Source organism: Malurus melanocephalus, unplaced genomic scaffold, assembly GCF_030028575.1.
Source record: "Malurus melanocephalus ecotype Western Australia unplaced genomic scaffold, MMel_1.1 scaffold_38, whole genome shotgun sequence".
NCBI lineage: Eukaryota > Metazoa > Chordata > Aves > Passeriformes > Maluridae > Malurus > Malurus melanocephalus.
In genome coordinates, this window is record NW_026623270.1 from 2,008,239 (window position 1) to 2,025,651 (window position 17,413).

A 17,413-nucleotide genomic window follows, 5' to 3' on the forward strand; every position below is an offset into this window, starting at 1 on the left:
AATGCAAACTTCTGCAGAGATGTATTTAAACTTATTTCCTCTGTCAAGGTAGATTGTGTTACAGTGGTGCAAAACAGCTTGAAATCAAAGTTAGCTAGTTTCTTGTGCTGGAGAAAGTCAAATGAAGTACATAATTTAAGAGAAATGCTGTACATGGAGACAAATTATTTTYAAATTTAACCTGTTACTGCATTAGCTGGCAAAACATCATTTTAGAAATGAGATTCAGACTGCCAAAATTCTACAGTTCAGATGAGAGAACCTTCAAAGGGCAAAATTAATCAACAAAACCTAAGCTGAGCTCAATAAAATCAACTTAAGCATTTACAAATCCAGAACTGGAAAGAACCAGATCTTTGGTTTCTGCTCAAGCTCTGTTCTGCAAGTGTAACTGCATAAATACTGAATAAAAACAGGCTTATATGTAAGGAGCACTATTTTTCCCATTTTGAGAAMATAAATAGAAATGCAGAAATTCCACTTTTAGCAAATAACAGTCAATGCTACAGTAGTGTGTGTGAATAGCAGARAATACAAGAGACAGCTGGGAAAGAGAAGGATCAGAATGTTCCTGCTGGTGATGCTGCTGTAGAGACGTGTAAATAAGAGCAACATCTTTCTTTCTTGAGCATTGTTAGACCTGCTTTGTAAACATGTTCTTCAGATTGCTTTTTTTAATGTAGTCCATGCATTTTTATTTTTTTAAAAAGTGTAAGTTGCTCTTGTTCTCATGGTTGCTATGAATTTGAAGCTATTGAGACTTCCCAAAGAAAAGTAGCAGGACAGCTTCTCTCTAGATTTTTTTTTTCTTTTTTGCAAGTAAGGTGTTAGATGTTAAAATGAATGCTTAAATCAAAGATTATGATAGGTTGTGCTTACTTACTGCTTGATAACAGTATCCAAGCCTAGAAACATTTTTGTTTACCGATATTTCTAAACCATGCCTTGGAAGCATTTAACRTTGTATTTGTATGCTTAATAGGAATGGGTGTCTTCAATGTCATTGACATAATATATACAATTCCAAATTAAAAAGCCCCTCCTTTAGTGTCTGTTGTCTTGAGCTTTCAGAACTTGGCTAATGAAAATGGGGGCACACCATTGTAATCTGTGTAATTTTTCTCCCCTTAAAATCTGTGCAAGTAGATTGTACTTTTAACCAAGATACATTGTAATTGCTGAAAACATGCTTACTGACAGCTCCACAGCCTCCTTTTTTCCTTAATAATAGATCTCTTCCTTTTAAATTGTAATTTTCCTCTCTTTTCAACCACTTTTTCCTTTGTTCTGAATGAGCATGTGACTTTCCTCCCTGGATCTTTTTAAGACAAGCCATGTTTTATGGGGACATTATCATACACTACTATGGTTTGCTTAGATGTTAGCAACCTTTCAAGGGTGTTATGCATGCCGGTGGTRTTCTTTCAGAATGTAGAGACTGAATGTGCCAGCAAACACTTGCTGATAATTGGGAGACACTGCTGATTGGARGTATCTTGTTGACAATCTTTCATGGTTCCAGTAAATGAACTCAGCAAGAGCCAGGAGTTGGAGCCAGGGTGGAAAACAAATGCCTCTCTGAAGATGCCACGGGTTCCAGCTCSGTGCTGGCCCTGCCTGCATGCCATTCAAAATCTGCACATGTGCTATCTTTGGATCTGGTGCCATAAATTACTTGCCCAATCTGTAGTAGTCCATCAAAACCAGATGGGATAAGTAATTTCTAACTTTGAGGATTCACGTAATATTTGGTTCAATAAAAAAAGATAAAAAAGGATCTGGGAGTACTAATTAGTTACTGTTTGTTCTCTTCTTTGCCTGCATTCCCTCCACCCCCACACATAACCTTTGGTTCTTCTGTTTTCCTCTTGCTGTTTCTTCATCTCTTTTCTGTATATCATCCATCTTGCTTTTTCTTATTGGACAAGCCAACAATTACAGAATAATTCTTTCAGCAGGGAACAAGCTGCAGAGTGTAAGCAGTAACCACCACAGTGATTGACCCAGTATGTTGTGCACATCTGCCTTGTAGTTTGTTACTTCTTATTGTCRGTGAGTGGTAGTCAAAGTTCTCGATTACAGACTATGGCATGATGTTTCTGAAGTCATGTCAGATGGAAGTACTGATAGCAACAATGTTGTATCTTGAAGATTTCTAGTATAGAACATAAGGCCAAAACATTTAAAGGGGTATAAATACATTATAGTCTGTTAGGTATGTTATTGTTCTTGATGCCTAGTGTCCTGCTTCTCTTCTGGCAATGACCACATTGAGCTTTTCACATATGTGACAGTTTTTTCTTTGATTTTGTTCCTTGCTTTCCTTTTTGTTTATTTTGGATTAAATGTTGCTAAAATTTTTATATAAGTGCTTTTCACTGTATACCAATGATCTTGCTGTTTCCCCCCCTCTTTATTTCTTTACCTAAGATTTACTTGAGATGTCTACTGACTTGGCTTTGGTATGGTTACAGAAGAGATGTCGGGTGTTCTTGGGCTGGGATGCATGGTAGCCTTTCCCAGTTGAGGTGTSTGTGAGGAGTGGTGCCTTTGATGTTCATGGGCTGCCTGGATGCTTCCTGGGTGCCTTAGGTTTGCAGCGCCTGCTCTGGGCGGCCATCCTGTGCCTTCATGGTTACCCGTGCTTTTCTTCAGAAACACTCAGTTTCCCTCTGCCTGTACAGTGCTTTCCTGTGGCCAGTGGAGAGGGTCAGCCCAGGCTGTTGCTGCCACCAAGACACTTCGTATMGTTTGTTTTAAGCTATTATTAAGAGAGATAGGCCAAGAGTGCTGGATGAAGATGGGAAAGCTGTGGTAGCAGGTTGTCTGCAGACTGCAGTTTGTGTAACCCATGTTAGTTCAAAGTTATTCATAGGCTCATCCATTCCAACACAAATGTCAAACTGTTCAAAATTATCAACTTCAGCAGTCAGAGAAGTGCATTTTCCTGAGGTGTCTAATGACATCCTCAAATGAGCTGAGGACAAACTATCCACTGGAGCTATGGCAGAAGTTTCAGTAATCTTTACAGTGTCCTAATATAGTTAGTATGAATTGTAACATATATTATTATATATGTRTAYATGCACTTCATTGCTATTAAGTCTRGTAACATGGCTTAAAACACATTACCTCCTATTTTCTAGCACAAAGGATGCAGACACTCCCCCTCCCCACACTGTTAAATGAGTCAGAGTGTAGTCACTTCTGCTTCCTGTCTCTTTTAAGGGTCAAATGTATACAATRGCATTAACAGGCAATTTTCTATTGCTGTGGTTAATTTTATCATTTTTGCTTCTCAGGATGTGATCTTCGTGGTGAGCTGGTGGGAGAATTGAGTTGTAAATCACCCCAATGGATGCGGACAGTGATGTTGCACTGGACATTTTAATCACAAATGTAGTGTGTGTTTTTAGAACAAGATGTCATTTAAACTTGAGGAAGATTGCATTAGAGGGAGCAAATGTGATATACAAGCGTGATGTTGGGGTAAGAGATTCAATGTACTTCAGTTATCCATTTTTAGAAATGTTCCTTAAGCTAAACATTCTTCTGCCTAATACCTGTGTATGGTAAATAGAGAAAAGCAGAATTTTATTTCTTTTATTTCTTTTGTGGTAGGTATTTAGTCAGTAATAGACTACATGTACAGTAATGGGAGTRATGAAATGCTGTCTCAGGAGACAGCACCAGGTGAAGTGAATGCTGAGTACAAGGTATGTGATGAGACCTCTTACACATCAGGGTCTGTTTTGTCTCCCAGAATTTGATTGCTGTGTCAAGAAAATATTTCTTGATAAGGAGTCAGAAATGTCATATGATTGTAATAAGAAAAAATCAGAATCGTGCTTGTGGTTTTCAGCTTTTTGTTTAGTGAAAAATACCTTCTTTTTTTTTTTTTGTGTACACTGAATTATTGGTTGACATATTTCATGCTTACTTTGCTCTTCTCAGGAGCTAGGGTTTTTTAATTGCTGAAAGAGATGAAGGAACAGTACAAGCCTATCAAAAAGAAAGGAAGTTTTAGAGTAACTTTAGTTGACTTGGGTAACAGATAATTTTTTTACAGTATGAAATTGAATTAATGCTAATTTCCAATTTTTCCACTCTTCTTTTTAGAAGGTTTTAATGAAGCTTAGGAARCCTAGGATTACGGCCACAATTTGGTCCTCAGGAAAAGTTATTTGCACAGGAGCCACAAGGTGAGTAGATTCTTCTCTAGCTCTAAATTCTTTCTCTAGCTCTAAATCCCTGTGCATTTTAAAATACAACATTAAAGTAAATGAAGAAGAGGTAGTACTTSCCACTGCTTAGATTTGCTCACACTGGATCATATGTAGATTCTTATCAAACTATGTATTTGGGAGGAAGTTTTTTATGTGGAGTATCTGCCTCAGACTGTATTGAGATCYTAAGCAACATCAGTTCAGCCTTCTTGGGAGAGCAGCTGGGAAAACTGCATTATTAAGAAAATTCTAAAGAGATTTGCGCAGTCTTTAAGAATTCTGTGTGTTTAGCTAGAAGTTGAGACTTGGGAAGGGATGACGTTTCTTGAGGATAACTCTTATTTTTTCACAAAACCCCACATGTATTTAGTGAAGTTTTACAGTGTTGAGGGACTGGAAAGAAGCAAAAGTAGGCTCTCAGTTCAGATACATCTGAGACTCACTAAACTCTTAACAGCTGAATTCCTTTAAGATATGTCTGCATTTTGAATTAAGGGTAAGGTAAGGTATAATAGCAAATTTGCATACTTTCTAGGTATGATCTCTGTTCCAGTATGAAAGAGGATTGTTCAGGAGGCTGACCCCAGACTACGTGTGATCTTATTTATCTGTTAAGAGTACTTAAAATCATGTACGACCAAAACTTGTCTCTCACTTCAGCTGGAGCCAAGTGCCACAATATTCTTCAAACAGGACATAAAGGACTCCATTTGAATGTCTGTCTAATTAAAATGTGATATTTAGAGTAGGTTGAAATGAAGGCTGTCCATGAGATCCTGGCTGATGCACTACATTATATAATGGTTCATTTTGTAGCCTGAGTAGCTATTGTGGCGTGTGTCTGCACAACTATACACTCTATTTTTGTTAATGCTAGATTCTTTTCTTTCTCCTTTATAGTGAAGAAGAAGCTAAATTTGGTGCCAGACGATTAGCTCGTAGTCTACAGAAACTAGGTTTTCAGGTAATTTTGGTGAAAAAGGACTTGTCTGACTCAAGCAATGTTGGTAGTCAATTTTTTAGGAAGAAACAAAGAAGGGGGAGCATAACAATTTATCAGTAAGCGTGTTTTCATTCAGATGCCCATTTTGTGTCTGCATACATTTTCCAGATGCTGGTTAAAGATAAGCTGTTTTGTTTTGTGGATTTGAGTTTTGTTTGGCAGCTGAGAGTAGTGCTTCTTCACTAGATAATGAACAACAAAATTTGTTTAATATATGAACCACCCACAGATGTTTCATAGATAAATCTTTCTGGATATTGTAAATTCTATTTGTAAAAAGTTCTGAAGAGTACTGTCATTTGAACATAATTTTCACTCGTTTCTGCTGGAATACCAGATACATTTCCATCTTAATAAGGGCAAGTTTGAGCCTCTTTAACTAAAGAGGGAGGAAAAGAAATGCTCCTGTGCTGTCAGGTTGCACAGCTAGAAATAAACCAAATAAAATACTTAGGACAGCAAACTCCCTCTTTTTTCTGGGTTTGGGTTAACATTTCCAGTCAGGAACAGCACTTGCATTTCATAGCAAAGGTTGAAAAACAGCAACATGAACAACTTAAAATGACATCATTTAGTACWCTAAAACTTCCTGATAGCCTGTTGTGCTGTTTACACACAGGTTTAGTTTAGGGACAGAAAATTAAAGAGACCCAGTAGCTGCCCTTTTCGGGGAGAGACCCTTTTGATGATAGTACATAAAGACAAARGTGACAGGCTGTGCTGGTAAAGCTGCATCAGACCCCAGCAAAAGTGTGACACTCCTACTGTCACAAATGTGTATTTTGGGCCCAATCTCTTAAAGCTGGAATGGAACATAAAGTCAGTGAGGTGCACAGTGCTTCCAGTTTAGACATACCAAGTTTTATAATAAAGTGAGCACTTCATATTTTGCAGATTCAATTGATATGAGGCTAAGTTACTTCTACCAGTAATATCTTTCTGAAAAGTGTAGACAGAAGAACAGCCATTTAAAGTTTCAGCAATCTCAGAAAATAAAAGTTTCCCAAGTGACACCGCCAACACTGACCTCTGAGCAGTGGGGTTCCTTTGTGTAGCAGTTGTCTGCTGGTTATTTTGTTGTCATCTAAAATGTCTGTGGTGAAGAATAACTGAAAGAAAATACTTTGAGTTGGGTTTCAGGAAGGTACAGAGTAGAAAAACAGTTTGCTGCACTGGCCACTAGACATTTAAAGCAGAACAGTTGTCCCCTTTCTTATTCTTTGCTTTAATGATAATGGTGTATAGCAACAAGGCATTAAAGAAGTTCGCGACGATATTTAAGCTTCTTCTGTGCTTACTTTGATGTTCCATGAGCTGTTAAATTTAGTTTCTTTTCAGTGGGGAACTGTTTAGTACAGCAGTATGAGTTGTTTCTGTGTCTCGTTCTTAAACTATGCTATAACCATAATGATGTGGGGACCATGATACAACTGTGAGGTATCTAGTTCAATACTTAGTCCAACATGGAAGGATAATGTAAATTATCTGAGTCCATTAAATACTGTTTAGATGCCTATTAGAAATGCATCAGTCTCAAGGTTTTAATTTTGAAATCTCATCAAAATATCCTAAGTAGTATCCTCTTTTTTTTTTTAACTCTCACATCTGATTCATTATAAATTTCTAATGTCTTTTTTCCCTCTTTTGAAAAGGTTATTTTCACAGATTTTAAAGTTGTGAATGTTTTAGCAGTGTGCAACATGCCCTTTGAGATCAGATTGCCAGAATTTACGAAGAATAACAGACCTCATGCGAGGTATGGTAGGATTTTAAAGTATTTTAGTCCTGGAATACTTCTTAAATTTTTATTTTTCAGTTCACGAGCTCTCTTTTTTACCTTTCATTTTGTTTTCTAGTTATGAACCAGAACTTCATCCTGCCGTGTGTTACAGAATAAAATCTCTCAGAGCTACCTTACAGATTTTTTCCACAGGCAGTATCACAGTTACAGGTATTTTAATGTCAAAAAATAAATATTTAACTTGTTGGGAATATTTAACTTTAGAACCAGTGGCTTTGGGAAGCAAGGTGTTTAAAACAGTCAAAGGATAATGTTGAAAGTATTTTGCTTCCCAGTGCTAGCACCTAGTTTGTTTTTGAGTGAAAGTGCCAGGAGAGTTATTATTGGTGGGTTCAAAAGGTTAGTTAGACTGAATGTACATAGTCTGGGTGGTTTTTTTTTATGAAAACAAAAGTAAGATAGGACTTGAGAATGCAGGTGTTTATTGTTTATTTAAATACTTGAATTTTCTTCCTTTTTTTTTTTCGTATCATAGTGCTATTAACTACACTGTATTTAGTACTATTATGCCTTTCATAAATAGCTATTTCCAAACTGGAGATTTATGGAAACTCACAGGATAGCATAGCATTTCATCATAAATGAAGTTGATCAGTACTTACAGTTCTTCAAACTTGTGCTCTCTTCAGTTAAAGCTCAGCTAGGAGAACCACCACTGAATCACAGGCATCAGTGATTTTTCCCATGTAATCAGAGACATGATTGTCCCTGGTCTTGGAAAGGCCGTTCCATTTTTTTCCGCTCTCTTCATMATTTTCATTTTTCATCCTCTTTTGCTTGTGAGACGTCCACCACCAGTGTCCAGGCACAAGAAGTCAGGTTTTTCAGGGAAACATGTTAAAATGCTACAAAACCAAAAAAAWTCATTGTGTCTTGCTTTAGCAGGAATTATGTCATACAGTTGTTAGAGCTCAGCTACTGGTTCAAAAGCTGGGTAAGGATTTTTTTATTTTCACATCTTGATTCTTTAATAAATAYGTAAGTTTATGCAGAACATTTCCCACAAGATATTGGGAGAAGTTTTTTCTAAAGAAGACAAAATTCCATCCGATTCAGTAATGTAAAAGTAAAGGGCTAAAAAATATTTCAAGATCGCAGTGTGTGTTCTGCACGGTGCAGCAAATGGTCTAGCCAAAACTAGAAACTAAATTTAAATAAGAAGCCTTAGTATCACTGCAGTAATGAAAAGCTCTCCGCGTGTCGTGTCAGCCTCCTAATGAGATTCAGCTTCTCTGTAAGATTCTTATTACTTCATTACTTACACAATTGCTTTCGTATTTTCAGAATTTTCTTTCCAAATATCAAGGTAAACATAAAAGTTTTGCATCCTTCTGGTTTCATTGTTGCAGTGAGTTTGAAATATCTCGGACCTCTGTTGATTTTGAAAGCTTCTGCTTTGCCTCGGCCTCTCTTCTAGAGAAAAAGAAATGTCCAGGGTCTTACACATCTTATCCTAAAAATGTCTTAAATTGCTTTTCAACCTTACTGCGCTCCTTCTCAATTGCATTCAGACGAGATTCTTTTCAAGATTCATATTTCTGTAGTACTTGTAATACCTCTGACTCAGAGAATKTTATTTGAGATACATAATTAGAAATGTTACAAAAAGCCCAGGAAGGTGGGCTCTTTTAATGGGACATGTATAAAAAGGTTTAGTTTCATTGGTAAAAGGCAGTAAAAATCACTAGCATGTAATAGAATGAAACATTATTTCTTTTATTCCAAAATGAGTAATGAGGGGGTTGTTTAGGAGGTTTGTTTTGTTTTGCTTTGTTTTTTCCTTCTCTTATATGCTCTAGAATGATGATCCAGTTTTTACATCTCTTCAGCCTTACAGAGAATTGGCTTATTCACATTCTCACTTTTTGAAGGSTTTCTTGAGAACTTTCATTCCTAATAGCAGCCAGATTTAAGGAGGGTGCAGTATCTACCCAGAATACAGGTATCTTTCACCAGACTTACTTTAGCTGAGTGCTTTACTTGACCAGTTTGAAAATACAGGAAGAATCCTATTCTCGTCCATTTGCTTTCTGACTGAGCATGTAAAACAATAATTACTTAAGTAATTTTTGCTTAAGTTATTGCTTTCGGAGTAATTTTGAACGGTTCTCTATACTTGGAAGAAACTTTTGAAGTCTGAAGTGGGGTTACAAAAAACCTGAGTTCACATTCATCAAAGCATGCGAGACCTTTATCTGCATCAGCAAGCTTCTATCCAGAATTAGTATCTTCTGGCATGTTACTGTTCACTTACTTGCAATTTTTTCTTAATTTTTYATTGTGTAAAGTGGTCTAGTACCACCAAAAAGCATTGCTAGGTTATATTTCCTTTTCTTTGCCTGAATGCTCATAGGTCATGTTAAATAACTTTCATATGCTTCATCCTGAGATGATAAAAGAATTCCCTGGCTTGTAGGTTTTGTCCTGAGATCAATGATGAAGCTATTTGCAAAACTCAGGATAGAAAGTAATAGTCTTTTATTTTCAAACCTAAAATAACCTTTCTTGAAATGGACTTTCGCTAAATCCAGCATTATTTAATAGTAGCTTTTGTCAGTAGGTTTTTTAAGCAAGAGCTAGAAGTGGCTAGGGCTTGAAGAAACACAGATTCCTAGAAGACTGACAGAAGTAAAATAATTTCTTGCACCTCTGCCACTCTTCTCTGCGTTGTTTAGGCCAGCAAATTGAAAATCAGTCCAGTTGTTACGAAATTAAATGACAATATTATTTATTTGTAGTCTAGCTATTGATCAATGTAGAACATCTTGCAGATTTACTCACAAGAAGAGACTTTTATATGAAAAGTGTTCAGAGAAAAACCTTCTTAAGTTAGGGGAAATGGGGGAGTAATTATTGTCTATGGTATAAAGCTGTGATTGCTAATAATATTAAGGTTTTTTTAAAGATACTGGTGTTCGTTTAATTTCTGAATCCCTGATTTTTCTCTTCCTACTGCCTTTTTTTTTTTTCTTTTAAACTGTGTCTCAGGGCCAAACGTAAAGGCTGTTGCCAGTGCTGTGGAACAGATCTATCCATTCGTATTTGAAAGCAGGAAATAAATTTTACAATTCACCAYTTGATGGTTAGGGTCCCTAACCGAGCACCTTCAAAGACTGCTGCACATTGGACTAAAAGCAAAAAGGAAAACTGGACCAACCATAGCAGAGGAATACAGACTCTTTTACTTGCTCATGGCCACAGTATAGACTCCAGTTCTTTTGGATTTTACTCTTAACAGTGCTGTATTGTAAAAACGGAAGTTTACAAGATATGAAATTGCTGCTTTTAAAAAGACATTCTATTTATTTTTGCAGTAATTTCTGTGTATTCATAAGCAAAGCTGTCACGATGTGCACTACCTTTAAGACTTTTTTTTTTTTTTTAGCTTGAGCTTGTGTTTTATTTGTGAATAGTCTTTTACATTTTTGTATGCTGAATATTGGGCACCAAAGAAGCTGTAAAAGTTATCTTTTTCACCTGATGAATGTGCACAAATAAAAGTTTGGAAAATACTTCTCTTCATACCTGTTCTGTTATATTCCTTCCCTTTTTATATTACAATTAAAATTGTATAGTTGCAAATTAATTTGAAACAATGTAAGGATAATCTTTTGCTGGTACCTTCTGTTTCTGTTTGTAGTATGTGTAAACCTTTGTGCGTGGGTTAGATTGAAATCTATAGTAGTTACATATGTTTATCTGAGGATGAAATTTGGTTTGTTCCCAGTTCTCTTAACTACATACCAGACTTCAAGTATTTTCTTGCTGTTACATGAAGAGAAGACATTTCTAAATATAAAGGTCTACAGCAAGTGTTTTCCTATAGATGAATAGTAGAATATGCTGAGTTGGAAGGGACGCATCAGGATCACTGAGTCCAACTCCTGGCTCTGCACAGGACACCCCAAGAGTCACACCATGTGCCTGAGAGCATTGTCCAAACTCTTCTTGAACTTTGTCAGGTTTGGTGCTGTCACCACTTCACTGGGGAGCCTGTTCCAGTGCCCAMCCACCCTCTGTGTGAAAAACTTTTTCCTGGTATCTATACTAAACCTYCTCTGACTCAGCTTCACGCTGTTTCCTCAAGTCCTGTCACTGGTCAACGAGASTGAAGAGATCGGTACATGCCCTTCTGCTTCCCCTCATGAGGATGTTGAAGACCGCAGTGAGGTCTCCCCTCAGTCTCCTCCTCTCCAAGCTGAACAAACTGAGTGACCTCAGCCCCTCCTCATACAGCTTCCCTTCCAGACCCTTCACCATGCTCGTGGCCCTCCCTTGGATGCTTACCAATAGCTTAATTACCTTATCAACTTATGAAGCTACTGTAGAAAAAACAACTGCCTTGTCCACCTACACGATGCAGAAGAAAAAAAATTAAACATGAACTTCAGGAAAATTGTGCTTCAACTGGAGAAGATGTGATCACTCTAATCCAGCCCCAGCTTATTTCTGAATGGTTAACACAGACCTTTTCTACACTTTTCTTACTGTATACTGTTTTGATGATAGGAACTGCCAACAAGCAATGAAGCTTGATTCAGGCATGTATTATTGGTATTAATCTTGGACTTGGAAGCCAGTAGATGTTTCTCTCAGTAAGTGCACATTTGAAACAGAAGAGAGGTGAATGCTTAAAAGTAACTGCAAATGCTACTTTTAAAAAGATACAATAAATATGTATAAATGTATGTATGTCTTTTTTCCCTATCTCACTGAAGAGAAATGTAACACTGCTCTTGCATGCTGCAGGTAATGTACAGTCCTAGTGGGTGCTAAAAATAGTAAACTGAGCTGTTACTGTACCAGAAATCACAGCTTTGAAAGAAAGGTGGAAGAACAGCTGGAGGAAGCAAGTGCCTGGCATGATGGATTTAATCTGCCTGAGTGGGTGGTATAGAACTTGGGGCTGTCCTTAGTGACTTTGTGCAGAAAGCATGGAAAGGATGRAGTGGTATGGAAAATGCTTCACCAAATACCTCAGAACAAAAACAAACTTTGCCATAAGTCATAACTGGTATGTTCATAAAAGCCTTTTGAGCTCTAGAATCAGAAAATGGAAGGGTTTGGAAGGAATCTTCAAGATTCCTTTCCAAGCCCTTCCATGGGCTTGGAAACYTTGGTGTAGACCAGGTTGCTTAGAGCCCCATCCAACCTGGCCTTGAACACATCCAAGGATGGTGCATCCACAACTCTGGGCACCCTATTCCAGTGCCTCACCATCCTCACAGTAAATAATTTCTTCCTTATACCTAATGTAAACCTACCCTGGTAGTTTAAAGATGCTCCTCCTTGCCCTGTCACTATTAGCCCTTGTAAGAAGTCCCTCTCCATATTTCATACAGGTTACCTTCAGGCACTGGCATATCACAATTAGGTCTTTTCCAGATGAACAATTCCAATTATCTCAACCTTTCCTCTAATCATCTTGGTGGTCTTTGTGCTCATTCCAGCAGGYTGATGTCCTTCCAGTTCTGARGACCTCAGAGCTGGACACAGCACTCTAGGTGGGGTCTCACCRAAGTAGAGGGACAGAATCCTTCCCTTGCCCTGCTGACCATGCAGATGTGAGCACACTTTGCTGGGTCATGTCCAGTCTCTCACCCACYAGCAYCCCCTAATCCTCGRCAGGGCTGCTCTGGATCTGTTCATYCCCCAGCCTGTGTTAGTACAGGGGGTTGCCCCGGSCYCCRTGCAGCACTTGGCACTTGGCCTTGTTAAACCACATGAGATTCCCATGGGCCCACTTYTTGAGCTAATCAGAGGRTTTATAACCAATGATGAAGTGGAGTTCAACTGTCAGGGAGTTCAATATAGCAAGCAGGGAGAAGCTTGCTATGTCTAAGTTGTCCAGTTTGTACCAAATAATGTGGATCTTGGYGCTCCTGATGTAAATAAGGATTTTGGGCATAGTCAAAGACCTCAATGAACAACTCACCATTTGGGAGCCCTATTTATTATTATTACAATTTTAAAAAGAAAATGTAGAAGATACTTGAACAATGAACAAGATTGTAATGGTATTGAGGGACAAAGTGTAGTCCTAAACTGATGAATGAGGATTTGGCCATTATTACTACAATAACTGTCATGGGTTAGGCTTGACTCTTCAAATCAAATTACAAAGCCTTTGAGTGTTACCAATGAATATCTGGAGCTTTTATGAAGCATATGTGTCTCCTAAATTTATCTGTGGAGAAAGAGGAACATTTTGCTTTGTTATCACTGTCACATAGTGTGAAATCTGTCTCTTAGAACAAAAATGAAAGTTAATAATGAGCTGSAATGTATTAAAATGGGCATTGGTTCTTTTGAAGTGCTGCCTGGATCCATGCTAACAGTTTGAGGCCTTTATAAYAAACCATAACAGAGCTGAAAAGCACACTATCAAACTTGCAGGGTAGCATTGAAGAGAATAATAGCAAGTAAAAGATCTCTTGAAATATGTGCCCACCTGTCCTTCTAGCTCTAAGGGAGCCTCAAACTGAAAAGTACATTTTAAAACCTGATGATGAAAGCCATCTGGTAGTGTATGCATGTTCTCAGGGATATCACTCCATTTCCTAGTGCTCTAAATAGGTCCCCACCTCAGTCTGCAATAGGCCTTTCTGCTGATGCTTTCTACTTGCATGTGTCCACACCACCCCTGCCCCCTTTCCCATGGGAGAAAGCGTTTGTTAGCATTTATTTCCTTTGTCCTGTTGTGCTGCCTCCACCCAGGCCCTCGCCACCAACTCCTGCAGCTGTGACACAGATCCCTGGCCRGACAGCGTGTCCCAGCGTGATGGCTCTCAGCTCCATGTGGGGAGCGATGCTTTGGATAAACTCACCTGTCAGTCCATCCTCAGGGATCATGTTTTCTAGAGCACTGTTCATCTGGTTTCTCCATGTGGATCCGATGAAAACTCCGCACAGTGCTCAGCTGTAGCACTGGCAGTGCCATGAAAAGTAAATTTCATATTCTTTAGAGAGAAGGGTTGGTTCTATTTATACACCCTACTAGGGCCAGTAGATTGATAACTCTGACTCAGTGCCAGCTTGTGGGTTGTCACAGCTACTGGATCTTTTCCTGCAGTTTCTAGCACCATTTTATCATTCTCTGACTTGCAATTAGTGTTACCAGAGAAATTTGTGCTTACATTTTCAGAATTGTATCCTGCTTTTTTCACAGATTTCTGAAGTTCTGAATTCCAACCCRGTCTTTCCCAGCTTAGTGTTGCCTGGATATTTGATTAGCATATTCTTTTATGTAATCAAGTTCATTAATGAAGATACTGAATAATTTTAAATCTGGAACAAATTTCTTTGTGGAGTGCTTCAGAGATCCAGGGATGTGATTTGGAAGAGGTGTGCCTTTTTCCCCTTGTATTTTCATAGTTGATGAAATTGTGAGTGCCAGCTCTGTGTTACCAGATCTGTAGGCTTTGTTATAAAAGACCTGTACAATTATGGCTACATTTATAGGGCTATATAAGGCTAAATCTGTAGGACTACAATTAAAACTGTAGCTATAATGATTTTTTTAAAAGTCCTTGGCTACAGCATCATCACTTTAAAGACTTATCTGAAGGTCTATCAGGGGCTCCTCAGTAAATCAGTATTGAAACTATCCCTTCTCCAGGAATATGGTATTTTTATTTATTTGTTCTTGCACTTAATAGGTGTGTATGGGAAAAGTTTAAAAGAGTTTGCAATGGTCCCGAAATCTGTAAGCTGRGGAGACAATTTCCATGATTTTAATTTAAATTTTTTTTTTTTAAAGAACATTCAGAAAATTTGTTACAGCAGAGGTTTGTTAGGGAAGCTGCAATGCTGAGAAAGATTTTTCAGAAGCTCCTTTCACTAAATACAATGTAATAGAAATTAAAAGCCAGTACAGGCTTGGGTAAACATCTGCTATCTAGAGGCAGCTATCAGAAAACAGTACCAACCAGAGCAAATAGGGACACTACAGGAAATGCAAATAGTCCACTGCCTGGTAAAGTCAAAGATCAGGAAACCAATTACTTTCCAGCAATATAGTCTTACKAAAAACACAGTAATACTAAATATTACTGGACTTAATCCCAGGCACTTGTTAGGATAAGAATGATGTTGACAGCATTATTTGAAAGACTATCCAGAGTCAYGTTAACATTTCGTGTTTTGAAGCTGACTCAGTAGAATTCATGATACTGATAACCGTCCTCGAGCCTAAACATGAAGCAGGTGAAAAAAGTCCTGTAGACATCAATGCTATAAAACTGAGGCTCTTATCCTGATGTAGCTAAATTTCCAGTGACTTCTGGAAAATCATGGCCATGGCTTCAATAGTTTATTTCAGGTTTTGAACATGAGCTCACTGTCTTGACTAGACTTGCTCTTATAAATTTGTGATGTCAGTATCTAGAAACACGACCATGTGAGCATCTGGTCAGAACTGYTCTGCTTTGCTCAGAAGAAAAATTTTATCTGTGTCAGTAAGTCACTGTTCCTTCAATGCAAAATAAGTCAGATGGTTTTAATGATATGAGTCAGCAAATAAAGTGGGTTCGTGTGCTTAGCTCAAACTAGTATCCACACTCCAGCTAACAGTGTGAGTCTTGTTGCCTCAATGAAATGCTGGAAAAAATGCCACTCTGTGGCTATGGAGACAGTCAACATGCTTTTAAAGCATGCTTTGGCTTTTTTTCTTTAAACAAAGAACTGTTTATTTATCTGCTAATAAATATTTATCTATTGATCACTGTAACAACATATACACACTAAGAAAATAAGAAATAAGAAAAAAAGGATCAATCTTCTTTTACGGGAGTCATATGGATAATGCTTTGTAGATGTTCTTTGAGTATTACAGGATAGACTTGCTAATCAATAACCAAAAATTGGATATAATTTATGATCTGCAATGATTACAGTTCCTGAACTCCCCGTGTGCTGCCATGTACCACACAATTCTCACTTTCTGAGTCCAAAAGTCAAAGTCTAGTGTGCCCTATGTTGAGAAAGGAAATTATTTTGGCATCAACTTTGGTACCTTCCGTTTCCAGCCTTCCTGGAACTGAGAGGCCAAAGAAATCCTCTCTCTTCTTCTTTCAGGCCATTGTCAGTTTAGATTAATTGATTATGCAAATCATAGAATCAATAAGCTTGGAAATGAGCTCCAAGATCGCTTCCAGACTTTGACCAAACACCACCATGCCAACTAAACCAGAGCACTCAGTGCCACATCCAGTTGTTTCCGCCCTTTCAGTGAAAAAATTCTTCCGAATGTCCAGCCTGTATCTCCTCTGGTGMWACTGGAGGCCATTTCCTCTCATCCTGTCACTGATTGCCTGGCTGACCCTGAGTTGGCTAAAATGACCTTTCAGGTAGTTGTGGAGACTGATGCATTTAATGTCTCTCATTAAACAATTTGAATATGTTTTCTGAGGAGTATTTCCTAGGTCAATGAATCCTGGCCTTACTGAGAAAATATATGGTAAAGTTCCTCTTACAAGTTGACTGTGCTGTGTGTTATAAATAATTAAGTTCATCTGAACAAGATCCTTTTTCAAGTCKTATTAAGCTGAATCCAAAATTAATTTATAAAAAGTTTATATCCAGTTGTTCTGCATTAATCACATCATAGTCATCCATTTTTTGTTCCATAGGATTGTTTTCCCTAACTTACCAACAGACTGTTGTTAACCCTTTTCAGCTCCATTTTTGCTAGCCTAAACAGACCTGATTTGCTAGGGTCCTCCTGTGAGACTCTTTCTTCTCCTTGGCACCCTGGTTCTTCTTTGCACTTCTTCCAGACTGAACTCTTGTTGAATACAGATACAAGAATTTTGTGTGGTATTCCAATTTCCATTCACCTCCAGTATGTAAGAGGTGGGTAACATCAGGGGATGTGAGCAATGCTGGCTTGAWACAGACAGAGCCTTGATTTCCAGTTGGTTATAAACTACAACAATCTTTAATGTTGGCTGTAAAATGCCACTGAAAGTTCTACAAGAAATAAAAGAGAGAGTATCTGGTGTATAATAACGACGCTGTGTGTCCCATCAGCGTGAGCATCACTGAGTATTTTTCCTTTTTCAATCAGTCTTTCGGTGAAGGCTGCTTTGCTTGCCCCAGGTCTAGTAGAGCTGCTCTTTCTCTCTCCTGGYAAGTTCCACCGGCACCAGCTTCTCTCTGCGCTGGCTCCCCCCGCACAAGGGCGTCCTCACGTATTTCCTGCAGAAGCACAAAAGCCCGCACAGGTTTGCCACCGCACGGAGCCGGCAGAGCGCCTTCCCTGCGGCACACAGCCACCCTGAGAGTGGGGGCCCGGCAGGACGGCAGAGCGGAGCCCGGAGAGCCTCCCCCAGCCCCTGGATCCCGGGATGTCCCGGGATGCTCCGGCGGCTCCCGGCGCTTCCC

At 38.5% G+C, this 17,413-nt stretch overlaps 2 protein-coding genes across 4 annotated transcripts in view; one reads left to right on the plus strand and one right to left on the minus strand.

Annotated features, from left to right (window-relative positions):
* The window catches only part of TBPL1 (TATA-box binding protein like 1), a 13,092-nt gene extending 2,550 nt beyond the window's left edge, over positions 1 to 10,542 (plus strand). For 2 of the 3 annotated variants that reach the window (XM_057364403.1, XM_057364404.1), the window contains exons 2-7: positions 3,303 to 3,489; positions 4,120 to 4,202; positions 5,127 to 5,190; positions 6,882 to 6,985; positions 7,086 to 7,180; positions 10,019 to 10,542. In XM_057364403.1, coding sequence (XP_057220386.1) covers positions 3,355 to 3,489; positions 4,120 to 4,202; positions 5,127 to 5,190; positions 6,882 to 6,985; positions 7,086 to 7,180; positions 10,019 to 10,089 — 552 coding nt within the window. In that variant the 5' untranslated portion in view covers positions 3,303 to 3,354 and the 3' untranslated portion in view covers positions 10,090 to 10,542. Of the gene's footprint in view, positions 49 to 3,302; positions 3,490 to 4,119; positions 4,203 to 5,126; positions 5,191 to 6,881; positions 6,986 to 7,085; positions 7,181 to 10,018 lie in introns of all 3 variants that reach the window. The other variant, XM_057364405.1, reaches the window with a different exon arrangement.
* A 6,542-nt stretch (positions 10,543 to 17,084) lies between these two features.
* The window catches only part of SLC2A12 (solute carrier family 2 member 12), a 31,512-nt gene continuing 31,183 nt past the window's right edge, over positions 17,085 to 17,413 (minus strand). The window contains exon 5 of the mRNA XM_057364406.1: positions 17,085 to 17,227. Within this exon, the coding sequence (XP_057220389.1) occupies positions 17,131 to 17,227 (97 nt within the window). The 3' untranslated portion in view covers positions 17,085 to 17,130. The remainder of the gene's footprint in view (positions 17,228 to 17,413) is intronic.